Source organism: Panicum hallii, chromosome 2 (genome assembly GCF_002211085.1).
Source record: "Panicum hallii strain FIL2 chromosome 2, PHallii_v3.1, whole genome shotgun sequence".
NCBI lineage: Eukaryota > Viridiplantae > Streptophyta > Magnoliopsida > Poales > Poaceae > Panicum > Panicum hallii.
The window spans coordinates 52,209,665-52,224,891 of record NC_038043.1 but is presented as its reverse complement, the minus strand read 5'-3'; the positions used below and the strand labels follow the sequence as shown (position 1 = coordinate 52,224,891).

Sequence of the window (15,227 nt, the reverse complement as noted above, 5' to 3'; positions counted from 1 at the left end):
TTAGTCTTCAGGAAACGAACACACCCTAATTCGTGGCATGTTTTTGGGGATTACCCATAGTCCAATAATCTCTAACGCTGCATGCGCACTCACAGAGTACGCCTAGCATTTGGGTATGTCACACAGCCCTAAAACTACCAGCTAGCGGGGGCTGGCAGGCGCGGAGCTTGGTCACTTGTGCCGCCATTCCATTCCCCTCGTCGTGCTCTTGCCGCTCCGCACCAAACCTCGCCGATCCCCAGGGTGGGGAAGGGGGAGCCTCGCCGTCGCCTTCCCCCGAGAGCCCAGCCAGCATGATCAAGAAAAAGGAGAGTCCAGCCAGCGCATGCATCAGCAGTCGCGCGCTCGTGCCGCGCCTGCTCCCCGGCCGGTAGGTCCGCCGCCGCCGCCCACTGCCGGGCCCACCCGCCTCCAGCTCCATTAACTACCTGTCCTTGAAATGAAGACGCCAAAGCAAAAGCGCCCGCCTCAACTCTTCCAGTTTAGCACCGCCGTGCAGTTACAGCTATCACACTCCACGCACCGGCACCGCTGCTGCAGCCCTCCCTCCGCCTCATTCGTGCCTCGTCGTGTATCTGCCTCACTCACCAGGCACAAAATTTTCATCCGGTTCAAGTTGTCAGTACAATCATCAAGCCCATCTCCACCCCCGCCGGCACAACTTCCGCTTTCCCTTTCTCTGTCTCTCCCCCTTCCCTTTTCCCTTCCGCTTCTTCCAGTGGATCTATCTTGCTCCTGTCCAGGTCTCCCCCCTGTCACCATGATCCGATCTTCAAACTCACAATAATTTTGGACCGGTGGTTTTATCACGTCAACGCTCTTCATCACATTCTGAAGCCTGGCTGGCATGTAGTAGTACTGGGTAGCCAAACGCTTGTGTTTTAGGTGGCGTTTGGATAGGATTTAAGAATATGAGAATCCAGGATTTTGCATGGATTCTAGACAAAATCTGCATATTGCTGTTCGGATACCTAGATTCTGGCAGCTGATTTTATGGATATTTATGTGTACATTCCTTTTATACCCTTGCTATTTTCTTTTATGTTACCACCAAATGCAGCACTTATCACAGGTGCATGCGTACGTTAATATGATCATATCACTGGTTTCAACGCCTACGCTATGAGACATACATCCGAAAGTGCATCAGTACAGTCGCAGCCACATTCACACAAAAGCAGTATTTGTCTGTACAAACACCCTCTCGCAGTCACTAGCCATCACTAAGAAACAAAGCATTTGCAATAGAATCTTGAAAGGCGTTCATGTTGACATCCTCATCGCCTAATTGACTATTAGCACCACTTTATCAATACGAAGAGGATGGCAGCATTGGCATACAGTCTCATCTTGGTCACATATACCAGAATCCTGATCTGTCATTGCACTTTCTGTGTAGGGCCATGCAAGCAAGTATTATTTTGCTTTGTTTGTTTATCGGATAGCTTGGTAAGTTCAACAAAATCCGCCACATCATCTTCATATACCAAACGATCGCTCTACAATATTTGTGCAGGGATGAATGTAAGTAATTCAATACCTCCTTTTTTTCCTCTTGATCTTGGAACTTGTCAAAATTCCGGCAAATGGTACTTTGTTCCCTTTATGGTACAAGATAACCAGTACGATTAGGGTAACCCGAATCCACTAGATAAAATTTTTCTAATACAAAAAATTGCACAATTAGAATTTTAGCACACACAACCAGTAATACTGCCACTTGTATGCAACATATCTACTTACCTTGCGGTGGATGAGGGAACTTATCACCGTATTTATTTATAGCATCATTGAAGACCGGCATATCATGTACAGAACCAGGCTAACCCGCAACCGCAAAGGTGAATCTCATGTCTAAGTCACAAATAGCAAAAACATTCTGAGTCGTGTAGCCATATCGACCTACATGCTAAAGCAACTTCGATGACGGAACAACAATTGGTATATGTGTCCTATCTATTGCTCCAATGCAATTATCAAAGTGTGGAGAGAAACGAGGACTCTACAGTCCAGGGTGCATTGTTCAAAATTGAGGATCTTTTGGTTTCACAATATCACCACACAGTCTAAATACATTTGAAAGCATTATTTAAATTTTCTACTAACCGTCTCGGTTGACCTCTCGAACTGGATTTCATCCTGTCTAATTGATTGTGGTGCTCCAATTATCCACAGAATTATAGCTAAAGGACTCAACGGAACTCATCTTATTTGTTGACCTCAATCCATATGACGACACTAACACATCATGTGACCTATATAAAAAAGTTCCCTGCTCATTCTAAACATGTTGTAGCATGGTGTGGGATTGTCAAGTGTTTTCATAACCCATTCACATCCAGAGAGTCCAGTTTTCAACTTTTTGGTTTTGATCATGAAACTACGTACCCATCATGGATGTGACACCTCCAAATTGTTGCATATGGTGCAATTGACTTAGTGCAGCCCTATTTGTTTCTTCATCATCGCTTGCACAAGATATCTCCACTAACTCATCATCCTCACCACTAGATGAAGAGTTCATCTGCACAAAAGATATCCTAAAAATCTTGTCTGAAACTTGGTAACAGAACTGGGAAGCATCGCCCATGGGCAGCATCTCTTCAAACCATTCTAACCCAGTAGCAAATTTGCACGGAACTGAAATGGTAACAGTAACAGTGCACATAAACTGAGATGGTAAACAATACACATGGACTTAACCACCATCCATCAAGGGCGGATCTTGAAATAGGAGGAAGACTCCACTGGAGAACTTTGGGGAAGGAGATAGGAGAAGAATGGCAGCCTGAGAGAATAGGCGTTTTTCAGAAAAAGAGAGAATAGGCGTGGGCAAGTACTGGGGGAAGAATCCAAGGAGGAGTGGGTCCCATAGCCAGGTTGCCTCGCCGGGTGCCTGGAACCTGAGAACCTTTGGAAAACTTGCCTGGCGATGCCTACCTGGCCCTGGTGCCTGGACAGCAGACACATGGGGCCCGCAGCGTCCTGGGGGACCAGCTTCGATCCCACATGCACGAAAAGTAAAGCTGCATCAACGGTGAAAAAGCCACCGGCCAGACCCGGCACCTGTTGAAAAACCACTCTCTCCCCATTCCACCCCTCCTCTTCTTCGCTCGACCACCGGGATGCAAGCGCGGCAGGAATCCAGCGCATGTGAGCCTTCGTCTGAGAAGAGCAGACGGATGCTGTTGGGCCACTGACAGCTCCGGACAGGAGGATGGGAGAAGCAGGGGAGGAAGAAGCGGCCGCGCCGGCGGCGGCGGGGAGCCAAGAGGTGGAGGCGGATGAGCAGGGGATGCTGGCGGAGGCGCTGGACGCCGTCAGTTCTTTGGCCTCCGCTTCCTTGTCCGCGACCCTGTTCCCGCTCAAGTGGCAGCTCATCAGGGATCGGCTCAACCGGCTCCACGCCGGCCTCGCCGACATCACCGCCACCGACGCCGATGACGAGAACGGCGAGGGGAGGTGCGACGCGTTCGTGAGCCTCCTGCGGGACGTCGCGGCGGCCGCCCGGGAGGCGCTCGAGCTGGTGCCGCGGAGCCAGGGGCGGCACTACGGCGGCGGCAAGCTGCGGTTGCGCAGCGACCTCGACCTCCTGGCCGCCGCGCTCGACGCGAACGTGGCGCGGCTGGACGACGTGTACGCGTCGGGGGCGCTCGCGCGGGCGCGGGCGCTGGTGGTGCCGCGGCCCGGCGCCGGGGCCACCCGCGACGACGTGCGGTTCTACGTGCGCGACCTCTTCGCCAGGCTCCGGGTCGGCGGCGCCGAGATGCGGAGGGAGGCCGCGGCCGCCCTAGCCGAGGTGCTGCGCGACGACGAGAAGTGCGTCCGCGTCGTCGCCTCCGACGTCCCCGACGGCGTCGGCATCCTCGTCGCGCTGCTCGAGTGCCCCGACGCGCGCGTCCAGGAGGAGGCCCTGGAGGCGGTCTCGGTGATCGCCGGGTCCGACGCGCACAGGGGCGACCTGGTCGTCGGCGGCGTCATCGCGCCAGTGGTCCGGGTCCTCGACGCGGGCGCCTGCAGCGCGGCGGCCAAGGAGCGCGCGGCGCGGGTGCTCTGCAGGCTCACCCAGAACTCGGACAACGCCTGGGCCGTCGCCGCGCACGGCGGTGTCACGGCGCTGCTCAACGTGTGCACGGACCACGGCGCGAGCGGCGGCGAGCTCGTGTGCGCGGCGTGCCGGGTGCTGCGGAGCCTCGCGGGCGTCGACGAGATCAGGAAGTACATGGTGGCCGACGCCGGGGCCGTGCCGGCGCTCGTGTCGCTCTCGCAGGGCGCCGCCACGGACGACGCGGCGCGAATCCAGTCGATGGAGCTCCTCGCGGCCATCGCCTCCGGGGGGGACGGCTCCGCCAGGGAGGCCGTGATCCAGGAAGGCGCCGTCGAGTCCCTCGTCCGCGCGCTCGACCCGTCCTCCCCGACGCGCTCCTCCAAGGCGCGCGAGGTCGCCCTCCGCGCCATCGATGCGGTCTGCCTCTCGCCGCCCACCTCCACGGACCGGCTCCTCGCCGCCGGGTTCCTCGACCGCGTCCTCTCCCTGCTCCGCAACGGCGACACCACACTGCAGCACTGCGCCCTCAAGGCTGCGCACCGCCTGTGCCAGGTGTCGGAGGAGATCAGGAAGGCGATGGGCGACGCCGGGTTCATGCCGGAGATGGTGAGCGTCCTCCGCGCGGCCAAGTCCCCGGAAACGCGGGACATGGCGGCCGAGGCTCTCTGCGCCCTGGTGTCCGTGCACCGCAACCGGAAGCGGTTCGTCCAGGACGACCGCAGCGTGGCGCAGCTGCTGCAGCTGCTGGGTCTCGACGAGGAGAAGCCCACGCCGGCGAAGCGGTTCCTGCTGTCGACGCTGATGCACCTCACGGACAGCAGTTCCGGGCGGAGGAAGATCATGTCCTCGGAGCATGTCAGGTACAAACAACGACACCGATGAAGAGCTGGTCACCCCATGCTGATCGCATCTCAACAAATTTCTCATGGTCTGTTGTCCATGGCAGGAATCTCGAGAAGCTTGCGGAGACTGATGTCCCGGACGCCAAACGGATCGTGAAGAAGCTTGGCGGGAGCAAGCTGAGGAGCATTTTCCATGGCATCTGGAGCCTGTAATCCTTGGCGACAAGAACTAGCTGTCACTTACCAGTACTGTACCTCTAGCTAACACACGAGTTCCTTGCATCTTTTGTTACTGTGAAGGAATCAAAGAATGAATCACCCGGTGATTTGTCACCCCATGTGTATATCACTCATCTCTGTGAAATAAAAACTGCAAGTCCATTCAACAACGAATCCATTCATCCTTCCTTCCTTGTAGTGACTGCATCAGCATAAAAAAATCACACATTTTCACCTGTGCGTGGGATGATTTCCTGCCTGCCGCGAGCACATTCATCTCTGACACAAAGGATGGCGGCCTGGACCATGGCTCAAATGTGTGATGGAAACCATTCGTCCAGCAGCAGAATGGCACATCGATCTGAGCTTTCGCCAGCGCGGTAGGGTCGCCTTCGCTTTCGCAGTACCAGTCGGTAAAGTGCAGGTACTGCGTGCCTGCCGACGAGCTCCGATCATGGGCTCAAGTCACCGTCTTCTCTACCTCGATCCATCCATGTGGGCATACATATTGCCCGCAGAAGCTGTGGATCCATTGGCTTCTGGTCGTCTTCTCTTCTCTGACGCACTCGATTCATTGCTGCGGCCGTCTGCGGACCTTTGAAGGATGTACTCCTAGCCGTGGGTTCATCTCACGTGCTCCAGCCTTGCAGGTGCTCTGAAGATTGTACTCTCCAGTCAAAGCAGGGCGATGAAGTTATCTGACTGATCCTGGAAGCTACTGTAAATCTGTAACGGCGATGCAGAAGCACGGCCATTGAACAGTACACTGCTTTATGTGCAACACCAGTACTTCTGTATGACTGAATCTGAATCCTGGACCAGTGGAAACTTCCAGCATCGCATTGCATAATCCCGTGTTCTTGCCGCCGAGGCCCTGGAGCGTGTACCTGCCCCTATCACCGACTGACCGTCCGTGCTTCTATTGCTCAACCTCCCTGTCAAGAGCCCGATGTCCAATTACTGGCTGAAGGAGACACGCAACATTGGCATCAGCTTGATGGCTGCGTTTCTAGTTTCCTGTCCCCCTCTCGGCCGAACAGTCAGGTCAGCTCCTGCTAGACTAGGAGCATTCGTTTGCTTCAAGGTTCAGACAAGATGTTTGAGCAGTCAGTTGGACTTGAGAGATATGAGCCGCGATGGCAGTTGGAGAACATCCTACCGGCTACTCGACCTGTCGTGAGAAGCTTCAGTCAGAGTCTCAGAGACAGTGGCCAAAGCATCTCCAAACACGGATCATTCAGCCAGGACTGGTTTCTTTTCCAGGGGCAAGTTCAGTAAATCAGGAGTTTGTTCCCCAGTCATCAGTCAATCAGGCGAGCTGCCTTTTCCAGCAGCCATTCACCGAGCAGTGAACACATGAAAACGAGAGTCCAACAAGCAAAGCAATTCCCTCTACTCGATTTCCAGGTTCCAACACCGGCCAACCTTACAATTGGTCGCACCGTCAGCTGCGTAGTGGCATTGGACCCTGTGATGTGCAAGGTGTCTTGTCTCACAGTCCAAGGCAGTTGAGAGAAGGAGGCGCCGTTATGCATCAATCAACAGCTTTTCTTCTGGAACGTCAATGCTGGAAAGATGTTCCGGGATTCTGGAAGACCGTGAGGTGATTGTTGGGTTAGGTTGGCTACTACATCATCCGGAGATTATGTTAATCTGACGCTGTTTTCTTCCCAACCTTTTTTTGTTGAGTTGACCTGCCTACAGAAAACTTAGCCCTGTGAGCAGAGAGGCAAAAGTATTGATGACTAACAACGTAGGGTCCAGGGCCTTGTACGTAGAATGGTTCCGTGTTAATAGTTTTATAATCGGTTGTAATTTAGGAACCCAACAAAGGCGTTTGTAGTCCAACGGTTAGGATAATTGCCTTCCAAGCAATAGACCCGGGTTCGACTCCCGGCAAACGCATTGATCTCTCTTTTTTTCATTTTTTTTGGGCGGGTCTCTTGTTTCCTCTCAACGATCTCTTGTTTCCTCTCAACGATCTCAAAATCGTCAATGGTGGTGGCCGCGCAGCTCCTCCATTCCTGAAACCTCAAAGCAATGGCCTATGGCGGACGCTAACCGCTGCTGCTCGAGTGGTTCCATATCCGCAGTTCCGCTGGACCACAGGCACCGGAGGCCACAGTCGAGATCGACTCCCCGGACGGGCGCGCCGCCGTGCCCCAGGCCTGTGATGCCGCCGCGCCGCGCGTATCCGCGAACCCGCGAGGTCCGGCTGCGCCTCGCTTTGCCCGCTGCGGCGTTTCTGTGCGACGGCTTACGGCTTTACGGCTTTGGGCTTTGTTTAGATGGGTTTTATCAGCCCTGTGTGACGCGATCCGTCCCGTGATCATGCGCCATTTGGGCCGATCTACACAAACTGAAGCCCACGAAGGGGTTGGTTATCCTTATCTCTATTTTGCGCTGCCTCCTCCTCCTCCCGTTTGAGCTGTTGAACATGCCCAAGCCCAGCACATTTGTGGGCCTGTTCCGTCGAGCATCTGGGTGAGCCCAGTGTTTGTTTCTTCAGTTCATTACCGAATTTGGGCCCTTCTCCAGTGTTGCCAGCAGCTCCCCATGCCGTACGCCGTGGACCCTCACCGAATGCGTCTGCAACTTTGTATGATCAGAACTGAACCGGAGGTCCGCCTCGCTCCGAGGTGACTGTCATTTTTCGCCTCTCGGTGCCTTTGCCTCCTACGTCTCCTCCATGTCCCCCACACACAATCGCAAGGCATGGGCCTACGCTTCACAAAATCACACTAGTGCCCAACACATGGGATTCCAAATCAAATCACAGGCGAGAGAGCACCCGTGGCCAATGGTGATAGCTGACGAGCCACTATGGGCAAGATGGCAAACTTTTTTCAATTACAAACTGCATGTCATTCTCGGAACAATGTAGGCCAGAATCTTTTTTTTGGAAGAATGTAGACCAGAATCTGCACATGATTACGCGTGACTGGGACGGCATTAGCGTTTGGAACGAAATCGAAGGACCTGATCACCACAGAATACGGCCCGCGAGTTCGTGCTCCATCTGCACCAGAGAGGGCGACCCCTCTTAAATTTTCTTTACAACAAATCTATTCCAGAGAATAAAACGCCCAAACAGTGTGCACGCATGCATTCGAAGCGCGGCCGCTTTTGACTAGGACCAGGGATGAGATGAGGAAAAGACACGCTCGTGCTGCCGAGCGACTCAGCTGCGGAACAATAAACTCGTATAATTTGTGCTCATCTATACCTGGAGTAGTAAGGGTAATTAACCCAACCAAATTTTAATTGTGGACGCCCGTTTTGCACATGTCGATTCCAAGTAGTCGAGTCTAGTCTAATCCCTCTCTTCCACCAGCTTTTGATCGCTGGCGGGGCCGCTTCTTTGATGCGATGAAAAAGGAATCTGCTTGACTTGTACTAGTATAGTGAAAATTCCTGCTGGATAAACCTGCTTTACCTGCTGGTTGAATGTGACAGTCGTAACTGTCGAGGCAGCCGTAGGAAGACCTGCCGGTGAGACTGTGAGTCCCCAGCATTGACCTTGAAAAAAAAAATCATACGCTCAAGGAAGAAAACTTGCATCCTCTGCCCTAGTCCTGAGTGTCACTGTAATTGACTGCCGATACGGATACGGTGTAAACTGTAAACATCTCACAGGTCAGGTCACAGCGCCTGTGGTCCGGGGCGTACGTAGAGCCGTAAAGCACACATGAACGGTACAAGAGGGCAGTTGAAGTCTCAAAATAAACAACTTTTCTAGTTTTGGTGGATGGACGGAGCACCAAGCTGTCCTGCACTCCAAGAACTAAGAAATGGCGCGAGAATCGCCGGCGAGCTTTCCACCACGTAAAGCTCAGGGTTTTAGAACTCCGCCTTGGTTACTGGTAGCGGCACATTGTTCATCTGCTGCTGCTGCTGCTTGCTGTCGCGCAGCTCAGTTTCTTCGGACTAGTCTAGTACAATTAGCCGATTGTTTTGGACTTTGAGCAGCAGTTCAGAGGGCAGATAACGTATTCTGTATTTGCAGGTACTACTAATTTATTTGGAAATTCGATGATCGCATAGTAATAACAGTGTTCAAATGCGACAATGTGTATCCCGCACAGCGTAGCAGTCGTCGCATGGCCGACGAAAAGTCGAGAAAGTGCAGTATACAAAAACGGGTGGACGCAATGCACCATGCAAATTGCAAAGTTGCGGCAGCTCTCCTCTTTGTCCTCTTGGACTCGGATGTTGATTGGTGGGCCGGGGTCCAGTACTTCTCCTCTTCAGACGAGGCTGCTTGCAGGGCCCCACTTTCCCTTGGTCACACGGCCCACAGTCAGCATGGCCCCAACCCGCACATTTTTTTCGGGCTCTTGCGGACTAGCCGTGCCAGCCGACATGTGCAGCAGCATGCCAGCGTCGTCTCAGATCAATTATCAAGTCAAACCTCAGCGGGGTCTTATCCCGGCGACAGTAGAGGCTGTGGAAGAGCCCATCAGCATCAGGACTCGCAGTCGACTGGTGGTATCAGCAGCAGTTGACCCGGCTGGCCGGCATTGACTCGAGAGGCTGGAAAAGGCGGGCCCATGCGGAGGTGCCGCGCTGCGTACGCACTGGCAGGCTCACATGCACACGTCTTGGGCTCGACCATGACCTCAAAGCCGCCGGTCGCCGGACCCACCCGTCGTCGGACGGCTGGCTTCGCTCTCGTCATCGCGGCGACGCACGCGCATCGACCTCTCCCTCCTCTTGCTCCGATCCATGGCCCGTCTCCCTCGCAGTTGACCGTTGACTAGCATCGCAGGCCTGCCCTGTGCCTCCCCCGTCCCGTCTGCGTTCTGCAAGCTGCAAGAGCTATGGAGGAACAAGCGGCCTACTCCTCAGTAGTACGATCTGCGATGCCTCATGCGTCCATGTACATGCCACGTGCATCTCCGTAGTAGCCTTGTTTAGTTGTGTATTTATTTTTTCAAAGAAAAGCCTTGTGTATTTACGGTCACCTCCTACTGGCATGCGCTTCCACGGTTCAGTGAGTAGACCTACATTCGCGTACAGAACGTACTCTGCGCGTTGAACCAGGGCCTGGACCACAAGAACGAAGGTCGATCAAATTCAAAAGTACCCGCCCCTGTTGTGAAGAAGCCCAAACGCACGGCCCGTGCTAAATGCTACAGGAGAGACCGACATGGGCTACTCCCGACCGTCGAGATCTGCATCATCCCTTTGACCAAATTATAGCAGCTACTGCTTGCCATGTACCACCCAACGATGGCGAGGCTAGGATCGTGACCGGCGTTTGGCCTTGCTCTCGGTCTCTCGCACGCGACCGGAAGCGGCAGCGGTAGGAAACTAGAAATGGGAGGCGGCGTCCCTGTCGCTTCAGCGACGCGGCGACGTCGACGGCTGCAAGCTTAGCTAGCGTATCCGGCCGGACCGATCCCACACCTGCGGCCTAGCTTTGCCTGGACCAGCACCCGGCGCGATCCGGCCAGCTAGCCGGCCCCCGGGCGCCTGCGCCACCGTCGCACGCCTCCTTTGACTCCGCCGGGGCGCCCGCCGCGCACAGCGACGGCGCAGAGGCGTGGCGTGAGCCAGTACGGCGAAAAATCTCTCCGGCGAATCGTTAGTTCCTAACACGCTCACGGATCGGGAAAGGCTGTCGGCGCCCTGGACGGCACCGGACCATGTAGGCCGTACGTGACGAGGGCCATGATCTTCCACTCTCCTGGAAGATGTCCGACGGAGGAGTGCAACGTCTGTTTATCGCACTTATAACTAGCCACCGTATTATCGCATGTATTCGCTGGAAATAGTAATAATACGACGACTAGTCGCACGTGCGATAAGTAGATATCCCGTAGCTGGACGGCCGTTCGTGCCAACCTGTCACATGTGCGCGATGATACGGTAGCACTGTCGCCCGAGCTTGATTTCGTGTGGCCGTGCTTTGTGTTAGAATAATGGCCCCCATCATTCGCCCAACTTTCGTGGCAGCGCGCATGTGTTGGGTGAATGCAGCCAAGTTCGGGCTCTTTCGATCCTGCGGCCGGTCAGCACGTCACGGCTTGATCATAAACGCATCCCGTTATCTGATTTCATCGAGTTATGCACGATGGCCATCCGTCAGGCCAGACAGGCAACCTAAGAGAAAAAATAAACCCGTTCAGCCTGCCATTAGTTTCCATGACAGTTACGTTGCAAGACGGTTGGTAACATCGTAGGCACGATAGCTGGCGCCGAGCGAAACGAGATTGGAACACGTACTCCGTACACAGACGCGAGACCATGTGAAAAACGGTCGACTGTACGCGAGTAGTGTGAAAACGCTACTGCCTTATTTCGAGAAAACGACAGCTACAGTAATATTAGCACTGCCATTCTTTCGTGCAACTTGCCGCATCAGTTTGCTACTTTGCTCTGGTTTTGACCACCGTTGACCTGCACTTTCACAGCCGGTTCCACGTCAGCAAATCGTACCTCCGACGAGGTACTTGATCAGCACGAATAAGGTACCCCATCGACCCTGCTACGCTACGCGTGAAGCGCGCATGACCTGGCGCCGAGTCATCAGCCGGTGGTGCTCCAGAATCCAGACACCAGCACAGGAGATTCGGCCACTAATCCCTCCACCGCCAACCTAATCATGCCGTAATCCGCTGCACGTTTACATTCCCAGCGAAAACGGGAGGGGGAACGGATAACACCGCCAGCTAGCCCATCTCGGGCTTGTACGCGCGCGCCGCGGCGGACGGCGGCGAGGCGGCCCTCCCCCTCCGCCATCGCCGGAAGCGGAAAGCAGCTGCACCTGCGCCGGCAGCGTGTTCACATTAATGGCCGCCCGGGGTCTTTCCAGGAAGGAGACGGGGGTGGGGGTGGGGCCGGTAGCCGGATAAAGATTTATCCACGGCTACAATTAATGAACGGGGAAACGGGCGCCAACCGGCGGGGCGAGAGGGGAGCGCAGGGCCCACGCTGGCAGCCCCACCCTCCAACTCGGCGCCCATTCACATGGAGCCATGGAGGCCCCTCCTGACTCCTCTCCCCGCCTATAAATGCCAGCTCGCTCCTCCCCCGTCCCAGCACTGCCATCGTTCGCCTCTGAACTTCTTCCTCCCTGAACTCGTCGACGTTCCGTCTCTGGGCGCTCACGAGCACTTCCATTCTTCATTCCACGCTTCGTTTCACTTTGGCATAGGCCTGTCGTGCGGAGCTGCTAGCCTGTGATCTTGAGAGAGAGGTGAAAGCTTTGTGCTTTCTGGTTGAGTGTGAGCTGTCGCAATGGCCGGCGGCGTGGTGGTGAATACCGGAGGGGGGAAGGACTACCCCGGCAAGCTCACCATGTTCGTGCTCCTCGCCTGCATCGTCGCCGCCACCGGCGGCCTCATCTTCGGATATGACATCGGCATCTCCGGTAAGCCGGACATCTCTCTGCTCCGGTTCATCTTCTTCTTCTCGATCTTCTTTTTTTTTAAAAAAAACATGGCTGTCATTAAAAGAGCGAGAAAAAAATGCACTCTTTGTTTGCATCTCGCACGCTGCTGCTCTGTTCTTGTGAATCAGGGTAATCAGGGTATTTTTCTCGGGCTTAGTTCACCTACCGTGCTGCCGGACATCCCGACGCATGATTTTACACATACAAACAAAACTGCGATATTCCCCTCCTTTTCTTTATTCCATTCCCCAAAATCTTTGCAAAGCCAAGAAGAATCTTTCCATGCATCACCAAGCCTTCTTGCAATTAACCAAAAATACTATTACATCAGATCATTCCTTCAGAAAATTAGAATATTCCTACAAGCAAAACCAGTGCCAAAGAAAAGAAAAATACTGACGTTCTGCAATGGTGATCAGGTGGCGTGACGTCGATGAACCCGTTCCTGATGAAGTTCTTCCCGTCGGTTTACCGCAAGGAGCAGGAGGCGGAGCGCAACCAGAGCAACCAGTACTGCAAGTTCGACAGCCAGCTGCTGACCATGTTCACCTCCTCGCTCTACCTCGCCGCGCTCGTGGCCTCCTTCTTCGCCGCCACGGTGACGCGCGTGGCCGGGCGCAAGTGGTCCATGTTCGGCGGCGGCGTGACGTTCCTGATCGGCGCCGCGCTCAACGGCGCCGCCAAGGACGTGATCATGCTCATCCTCGGCCGCGTCCTGCTCGGCATCGGCGTCGGCTTCGCCAACCAGTCCGTGCCGGTGTACCTGTCGGAGATGGCCCCGGCGCGCCTCCGCGGGATGCTCAACATCGGGTTCCAGCTCATGATCACCATCGGCATCCTGTGTGCCAACCTCATCAACTACGGCACCGCCAAGATCAAGGGCGGCTGGGGCTGGCGCGTGAGCCTCGCGCTGGCGGCGGTGCCGGCGGCCATCATCGCCGTGGGCGCGCTGTTCCTGCCCGACACCCCCAACTCCCTGATCGAGCGCGGCCACACCGACTCCGCCAAGCGGATGCTGAAGCGCGTGCGCGGCACGGAGGACGTGGAGGAGGAGTACAACGACCTGGTGGCCGCCAGCGAGGAGTCCAAGCTGGTGGCCCACCCGTGGCGCAACATCCTGCAGCCGCGCTACCGCCCGCAGCTGGTCATGGCCATCGTCATCCCCATGTTCCAGCAGCTCACGGGCATCAACGTCATCATGTTCTACGCGCCGGTGCTCTTCAAGACGCTGGGCTTCGCCGACGACGCCTCGCTCATGTCCGCCGTGATCACGGGCCTCGTCAACGTCTTCGCCACCTTCGTGTCCATCGTCACCGTGGACCGCCTCGGGCGCCGCAAGCTGTTCCTGCAGGGCGGCGCCCAGATGCTCGCCTGCCAGATCGTCGTCGGCAGCCTGATCGGCGCCAAGTTCGGGTTCTCCGGCGTCGCCGAGATCCCCAAGGCGTACGCCGCCATCGTGGTGCTCTTCATCTGCGCGTACGTGGCCGGGTTCGCCTGGTCGTGGGGCCCCCTCGGGTGGCTGGTGCCCAGCGAGATCTTCCCGCTAGAGATCCGGTCGGCGGGGCAGAGCATCAACGTGTCCGTGAACATGCTGTGCACCTTCATCATCGCGCAGGCGTTCCTCCCCATGCTGTGCCGCTTCAAGTTCATCCTCTTCTTCTTCTTCGGCGCCTGGGTGGTGGTGATGACCATCTTCGTGGCGCTGTTCCTGCCGGAGACCAAGAACGTGCCCATCGAGGAGATGGTGCTCGTGTGGAAGTCGCACTGGTACTGGGGCCGCTTCATCCGCGACGAGGACGTGCACGTCGGCGCCGACCTCGAGATGCGCGGCGCCAACGGCAACGGCAAGCTCGGCGGCGGCGCCCAGTAGCCGGCCAGCCGTGCGCCCGTGACGCCCGGACGTCGCTCGGTGCTGACGGTGTCGGGCAATAATTTACTCATACGGAATTAATTCTTCGGGTTTAGCGGGAAATTTCAAAAGTTTAAGGATTCACTGTATTATAAATCGTCGCGTTAGGTAGGGTGACTGGATGATGACCAAGGGTCAACAAGTCTTCGTTTGTTGTCTTCTTTTTTCTTTGTTTCGGATACTCGATGTGGGGTGTGGATCAAATCGGATTTGAATATGAATGCAAGTTGCAAGTTTAAAACTCTGCCATTTTCCGTGTGCATGGACTCTTGCTGACTACCGGGTACTGACTTCCAGATCCACAGCAATTAAAGCTGACACTTGCATTGCCGAAAAGATAAAATATAAAATCGCGGCGTTTTGATCGATCAAGGTCAAATGAGAATGAGTTTTTTAAGCTGAGAGTTGCGGAATTCAGGAAAACGGCTGCAAAGTAGTACGTTCGTTCAAACATGTGATCGATTTCTAGATGATCCGTATGGTGGCATGGATTTCCACCCTGTTTCCTACCACGACAGCAAAGCTATTCGCATTTGCCGATCGATCGATGTGCCCTGATAAGCATAAAGCTTTTCATCAGGCGACGAAAATCTCTTCAGAAATCGTTCGCGCTTCAGAAGAAAAGGCGATGGAAATGGACGGGGGCCTCCGAGAATCATCGCCATTTCCGTCCGCGGCGGCCACCATGGCCACGGGCTCACGGGAGCTGCCTATGAATGATTTGCTATCATCCGGCGAAGAATCCGTGGGAAGCCAGCGAGCAACAGAACATGCACGCTGAAACGCGAGCCCTTGTTCGTTCTCCTCTTTCCT

The 15,227-nt window shown here is 55.2% G+C and overlaps 2 protein-coding genes and 1 non-coding gene across 3 annotated transcripts; all 3 read left to right on the top strand.

Annotated features, from left to right (window-relative positions):
• Nucleotides 1-3,074: 3,074 nt before the first annotated feature.
• Nucleotides 3,075-5,280, top strand: LOC112879395. The gene is made up of 2 exons (XM_025943635.1): nt 3,075-4,908; nt 4,995-5,280. Exons 1-2 carry the CDS (start codon nt 3,218-3,220, stop codon nt 5,101-5,103), a joined length of 1,800 nt encoding a protein of 599 aa, XP_025799420.1. The 5' UTR covers nt 3,075-3,217; the 3' UTR covers nt 5,104-5,280.
• A 1,662-nt stretch (nt 5,281-6,942) lies between these two features.
• Nucleotides 6,943-7,014, top strand: TRNAG-UCC. Its single transcript has one exon. It is a non-coding gene; the product is annotated as a tRNA-Gly (tRNA).
• A 5,144-nt stretch (nt 7,015-12,158) lies between these two features.
• On the top strand, nt 12,159-14,663 carry LOC112882232 (sugar transport protein MST6). The gene is made up of 2 exons (XM_025947246.1): nt 12,159-12,484; nt 12,925-14,663. Exons 1-2 carry the CDS (start codon nt 12,352-12,354, stop codon nt 14,373-14,375), a joined length of 1,584 nt encoding a protein of 527 aa, XP_025803031.1. The 5' UTR covers nt 12,159-12,351; the 3' UTR covers nt 14,376-14,663.
• Nucleotides 14,664-15,227: the final 564 nt, after the last annotated feature.

Excerpts from the sequence above, each read along its gene's own strand:
- LOC112879395 (XM_025943635.1), top strand. The coding sequence starts at position 3,218 with ATGGGAGAAGCAGGGGAGGAAGAAGCGGCCGCGCCGGCGGCGGCGGGG. Across the intron at positions 4,909-4,994 it reads ATGTCCTCGGAGCATGTCAG|GAATCTCGAGAAGCTTGCGG; the intron begins GTACAAACAACG and ends TGTCCATGGCAG.
- LOC112882232 (XM_025947246.1), top strand. The coding sequence starts at position 12,352 with ATGGCCGGCGGCGTGGTGGTGAATACCGGAGGGGGGAAGGACTACCCC. Across the intron at positions 12,485-12,924 it reads ATATGACATCGGCATCTCCG|GTGGCGTGACGTCGATGAAC; the intron begins GTAAGCCGGACA and ends AATGGTGATCAG.